The sequence below is a fragment of the Cygnus atratus genome, chromosome 7, assembly GCF_013377495.2.
Source record: "Cygnus atratus isolate AKBS03 ecotype Queensland, Australia chromosome 7, CAtr_DNAZoo_HiC_assembly, whole genome shotgun sequence".
Lineage (NCBI taxonomy): Eukaryota > Metazoa > Chordata > Aves > Anseriformes > Anatidae > Cygnus > Cygnus atratus.
Genome location: NC_066368.1, coordinates 12,711,032 through 12,717,449, shown reverse-complemented (window position 1 = coordinate 12,717,449; position 6,418 = coordinate 12,711,032). Strand labels below are relative to the sequence as shown.

Genomic DNA, 6,418 nt, shown 5'->3' with positions numbered 1-6,418 from the left:
CCCTCCCTCCCCTCCTTCAAACCACCCCCGCCAGCCCCAGGGGCCGGCACGCCGCGGTTTGCAGCCCCAGCTCGCCGCCGGCTCCCCCGTGAGCTTCCCGGACGGTTTTGCAGCGGGGACGGAGAGGAGAGGCGCCCATTTTGCTCCTCGGATGCTTGCTGACCTCCTGGGGGTCGAGCCGGGGAGCCGTGGGGGCGGCAGGGGGCTGCCAGCCCCCCGCTAAACCCCGCCGGGGGCACGGGAAGGGGGGGCTCCGGCAGCGGCCTCACGGCACGGTGAAATGGCTCCTTACAGATCGGGCAGGGGAAAGTTGGCTCCACAGCCAGCGCTTCCACCGAGATGCTCAAGGAACCGGCTTTGAGCAGCAGCACGGTGACATCTGCCTGGTTTGGGGCCCCAGCCCTTCGCTGAACCCTTCCTCCTCCTCAGCATCGCAACCCTCCGCTAACGCCGCCTTGGCAAGTCGCACGGGCTTTGCTTTCCGAGGCTCGGGTGGTAAATGCGCTGCGTGCGGCGGGACCCGCACTGCTAAGGCTTCTCAGGATCAAAAATAGCAAAATATCACCGGGCAAACATGGGGGCACAGCTCTGCACGACTGGTTGGGAGTGCCAAGTGGGGCTGGCATGGCAGCCCGCTCTTCGAATTTCCTGAAGTGCTCACCGAGATCAGGAACAGTTTTGATGTTATTTAAAGGGTTGTGTTCGTAAAAGTGTGGTATGGGTATTATTTCCTTAGTGTTTGAATCGAGTTTATTCAGGTTTACCGGCAACCTGGGTGTTAGTACATTCCTTTCCCATTATGCCACAATCTAAGAAAACCATCTCAACAAGAGCAGCGCTGGAATCTCCCCGCGCCGCGCTGCAGGACTCGGCCTGTCTCGGAGCATTATTCGTTTCCCCTGGGAACTTTGCAGCACCGGCAGGAGTGAAAACAGATCCTTCTCCAAGATCACAGGTATCCGTCACCTAAACCAAAGGAAAATATCCATTAAATATCACCTGCAGAAAGCCTGACAAGGCAGTAATTACTGATTCTGGCTATACATGTATATATATATCCATTGAACAAGACAAATCACTATAGGTTAGAGAGCCTGTGATTCCCATTCACCTGCTAAATCTTCCTGGGATACAGGTAAATGAGCAATGCAACAGGGGAAAAGTCAGACAATTTTTTAGAAAGGAAGGCTCACATCCCAACAGATGATATTTCATATCCACCGTACCATTCAGGATCCACTTTTTGTGCCCCCAAGATGGTATAAAATTATGATACCAACACAATACATATAAATGGAAAAGTCAAACCGAGACACGTTCATTTGATTTATATATATATATCTTTTGATGCAGCTCAGCAGTTTGAAAGAGGAGAGAAAGCTAGAAACACATATCCTGACAACTCCGGTACGTGATTCATTGTTTGAATATTGCTGCACTGCAGAAGACTTAAGATCATTATCTTGCTAAAGGTAGTAATTTATTTGATAATGAGCCAAACTCTGCTAACATTACTCAGATGTTGGGCAGGACCCAAAGCTGTGAGCAGTGGAGTAACAGTACCGCAGCACACTGGGACATAGCCTGTGGCTCTGTCACATGGATGCTACTGCAGCAGAAATTAGGTATAATAATATTATTTCTAAAGTGGACTCTAAGATCCTATCCACAGGAGTAGAACAAGAGCAAGGTTTGGGCTGAGTTAAGCTACAGGTAACTTCCTCAGTTGCTTTCAGACATGTTAGAAGATTGAGGGATTATTTTGTTCTTTCCATTAGTATTTCTAGTTTATTACAAAACTAACAATATTTCCTTAAACAAATACAAGCAGTAAATTAAAAATAAAAATCTTGCAAGATCTGAAAAGAGAGAATAGGGATATGATAGGCCACGGGTAGGCAGCAGTGAAACAGGTTTTAGTACAGTCCAGCTTCACCTTTGCAGGGAACAGAGGACAATGGGCTGCCAACCAGGAGCACCCGGACAGATTCAAGGAAAAGTCCAGGCAGACAGGGTCACTTGCTCACAGCTCACCACACAGTGTCCTCACCTACTCCCTTACACCTGACCTTATAAACATCTTTATTCTCTGTGACTTCCATAGCCTTCCTTAGGTATTATGAGGGGAGGGATATTTTTTTCAATAGCCTTTTCCTCCCAGTGGACACAAGTGTTGAGCAGTGAAAGATGCCAGACAAATTTAAAGCTAGAAAAGGATTTGGTGCTTGAAATTTAAAATGCTTAATAATAAAATATGAATGAGGGAAAGGAATCAGAAATTATGGAATGGATTCTGCTGGTGGAACGGAAAGGCTGTTGGAAAGCATGGGGGGAAGTTGTTTCTGCTAATGAGCACATTATGAACCTAGATATATCCAAAACTCATTTTTACATACAAGCAAATGTTCATGGTTGGGAAGACAGTCATGGATCAGGACTGGCAAGCTGGTAATGGAAAGCACCCACTGAAGAAACCTGAGCCATGTGTAGGGCTGAGTGTGCTTATGTATTTGTAGGCTTTCCTTCATAGCCTCACTAAGGATTAATGATGCTGGGCAGTGGGAGAGGGTCACTTCTACCAGACTGTTCCTCTGAATATGTAGGAGCAAGAATCCCCCCCATGTCACTCTAAAGCTGTAGCTCAGATTGGTAACATAAACCATAATCCTGGTGGTGCTAAGAGCCCACAGTGGGCAGCGAAGGTGATGGGATCAGCAGAGCATTGCTTTCCTCCAGGGCACTGGGAGGATCCCTGGGCTTGGCTCAGAGAAAGGCAGAAGAGAAAACTTTTCAAACAAGTGTCACAGACCATTGTAATCCTTGTTGAAGAATTGGGAACAAAAGCTGTGACATGAAACTGTTTTGTGGTTTCAAACCATGCTGGGGAATGGCAAATTCAGCTTGGTTCTAGGATTATCGACCTAATTTCAATTACTTCCCATAATTTTCATCCATTTTATTTTTTATGTATAGCATGTAATTGTACATTATACAAAGGCAGCTTGTCAGCTTTAACATCTGTCTCAGAGCTAACCAAGCTCTTTATTAGGGTGTTTCTATTAATCAAAACACTTCCATGATTTGACTTTTCACGAAAATGGTAATGAGATATGGTGTGTTTCTTCCTCTTGAGATCCTTGGCTCAACTCCAGTGCCAAACATGATCAAAGGCTGCTGCTATTTGAGATCTGTTGCATGATCTTTATGGACAACATAGAAAGACTCAATCCAATTTTTCGGAACAAGTGTTCACATTACAGCATTATCATTTAGTTTTAAAATAACAGAAGGAAAGTACTTTCAAAAAGAATATAGTAAAAGTATCAGCTGGATTAAGGACTTTATAGCATTTCCTTGTGACTGGAGAAGTCACAGTATGATTTAGCACATTCTTATTCCTTTTAATACTGCAAAACTGATTTAACTCAGAAGTCAAAATGGATTTTAGGGCACGTCCCAGACCGTCAGCCCACTGATAGTGTCTGCAGTGTCACTGGTGTTGGAGACCATGAGATTGCAATGGATTTCCACATTGCTGGGGGACTTACAACACTTGCACGTGGAGAAATAATATTTATATAACATTTTTAATATTTCTAACATATGTAAAAAGCAGTATTTTAGTTTAGCAAATGGTTAGACAAATTTTGCTTTCCTTAGTGATTTCCCACTGATTCCCATCATCTGAGTAAAAAGAAAAGCCGTATGCAAATATTGGACCTCATCCATGAATACATGTTCACCCCACCATTATGTCTCCATGTATTAATTAACATTTGTAACACGTTTCGAAAGCAGAAAAGGTTGACAGGGCTGAAAAGAGCTGTTGTTAGGGGCAGTTTATCAAAGCACCGTGGTAGTGCAGTGCCACCTACTGATGTTCTGCCTTACTACAGCATGGTGTAAAAGGAAACATTTCAACCCCCCACCGGCAGGTTTTCCCTTATTACTTCTTCTTATCGTTGCCTTCCAGTGTCCAAAAGGTTCGTTTTATACTTCCCAGAAGACGTGTGCTGTCATGGTCCCTGCCCCAAATTGCGTGCGTTCTCCTGGGTGATGTTATGATGATATTTTACTCTATTTATATCTCTGCAGTAACCCATCAATCTTTACACTCAGCAAGTGATTGCTTATCATTTTCATGCCACTATGGTTTAAAACATGTATTAAATTAACTGTCCGAGGGTTCTGACCTCAAATAAATCAGTATTTCTTCTCTAGTAACCCTTTCTGCACCCACACAAACACATACATGCCACTGATGTGAATTGCTCTTTTATGCAGCTGGTGAAACAGGTGATTCTGCTTATAAACCATAAAATATTGATGTCTCCTGAACAAAGTCAGATATTTAGGGAACTAAGTAACAATCTTTTCAATGAATTGAAACTTCCTGGATCCAGCTTGTCCCTGCTGTTAATGAAACTATATTTAGAAACTGGATTTTTTTCTTCTGCGGCTGAGAGAGTTTTTTTTTGCTCTCACTAGCAGAAAGGTTCTTATGTAGGCTTGGCTTAAAAGGGAGAGGTAAAAAGTCATCCCACTTCAAGAGCCCCATCTTGTCTAGAGGTTCACTTTACTACATGACTACATCATTTATAGCCAAGGCAGTCACAGCACATTGCAGGATGGCAGCTGTGATTACCTCCATTTCATATTCATCGGAATATAAAGCACAGGGAATTTTAAGCACATGGTCCCAAGTTATAGGAAGTTCTTTCAATGGTCAGAAACTTGTAGCGAAGCCTATGTAGTTACCATTGGAAGGTCTCACAGGGCACAAATCACCATGAGTTTGAAAAACAGAAGACCACGGGGATGCCTCAATATATGGATATAATTTTTGGGCACGTTACTGCTGTTACTCTCAAGTACAAACATTGTGGGTACACAGTGTTAAAGGTGTAGTCACCCTAAAGGTATAATTGCCCCTTTTTAATCTCTTCTCTCCCTTCAGCAGGATTTTGCTGATGAAGGAAAAATCTCATCTTATGCTGTTTCTTTACAGGTACAGCTGTTTTGTTGATTAAAGGTCTAAAAAATTTATTTTCTTGACAATATGAAATTCTAGAATCAAGCAATTTATCATTATAATTTCTATGGTACTTCTATTAGGAAGCATCAGTACAAAGGAAAATGAAGAAAAAAAAGAGTGCAAAACCTAGAAAAGGTACTTTTTTTTTTTTAATATTTATTAGAAGTGTGCTTTGAAATGACTGAAACTATGTTTCAGTGTGCAGGATATTTTTTAATTAAGTCATACTTATACAGAATATATTATAAAATGTGTCTTACTCTCCAGCTCTAATGGTAAAATTAGACCATTTCAAAGCTTCCCTTTGAAATTACCTATTTTGCCACGTAATCAGTAAAATGAAGTGCTACAATTCAGGCTTCATTAAACCAGGCAAAATTTTCCATTGTCATTATTAGTTTCAAGTGGAACTTTAAGGTCATACACCATGTCCATTCTGCTGGGGAGCGTACACATGGAACATTATATTCTCTGCACTAAAACCCTATCAGATGAACCAATTTGTGACCCCATTGAGGTAAACCTTCTATTTCAAGGGTTAGCTAGTAGTGGAGCAAACAGCAGTAGCTGATACTTCAGTGCAGCTCTTAAAGTGCAGAGCCGTTGTCTGGGGTTCCCTCGTTCTATACCCTGCTTTTGTACAAAATCATTAATGCACACAAGCAGACTAAGCAGTGTGATTAGTCAGATGCAATGAAAAGACCGAAGTCGGGCTGTCCCTCTGAATGTGCAGAGCTTTTTGTGGATGTGATTGCTCCTCTATGGTGTCAGGTGCGCCCATACCTGGGGCTCGGTGAGCCACCCCTCTATTTCCAGGGGACCACCCTGTGCCCATGATCCAAGTCCCTGCTGCTGTGTGGCTGGCCTCGGCGATTTGCTCACACCTTGCTGTCTGCTCACAGATGACAAGATAACTTCTCCCAAAAGGTGCAGCTGGGGCAGCGCTGCTGCTTACACATGAACATAAAGGAAAAACATAATTTTAGCAGCAGCGACCTGTGCCTGCCTGCCAGCTTTCCTGCTGGGGACAAGGCCTCGACCCTCGGGCAGATGCCAAGTGGGAGAGCAGCACAACCTGAGTGAAGCACCCCAGCATGGCTGAGCGCCCCCAAACCCCCCAAATCCCACTTAATTCCTTTCACAGGACCCTGCCTTACTCCCTCCGTCCCTTGATTTGACTTGTCCTGCCGAGCAGCTGCATCTTGCTGACCCATCTAGTGCTAGACTAATGGTTGAGCTTGACAATCTTAGAGGTCTTTCCCAACCTAAATGATTCAATGATTCTGTGATCCATGCTGTGGGCTAAGGATCAACCTCTTAGCTCAGAGGCCGTGGTGCAGCTCTGGCTGAGACCCCCGGGGCCGCAGGACCAGGGTGCCCGGG

At 43.9% G+C, this 6,418-nt stretch overlaps 1 protein-coding gene across 1 annotated transcript in view; it reads left to right on the top strand.

Moving 5' to 3' along the window:
• Positions 1–5,129: 5,129 nt before the first annotated feature.
• CFAP58 (cilia and flagella associated protein 58) overlaps positions 5,130–6,418 on the top strand; it is a 57,878-nt gene continuing 56,589 nt past the window's right edge. Inside the window, exon 1 of the mRNA XM_035547671.1 lies at positions 5,130–5,170. Within this exon, the coding sequence (XP_035403564.1) occupies positions 5,137–5,170 (34 nt within the window). The 5' untranslated portion in view covers positions 5,130–5,136. The remainder of the gene's footprint in view (positions 5,171–6,418) is intronic.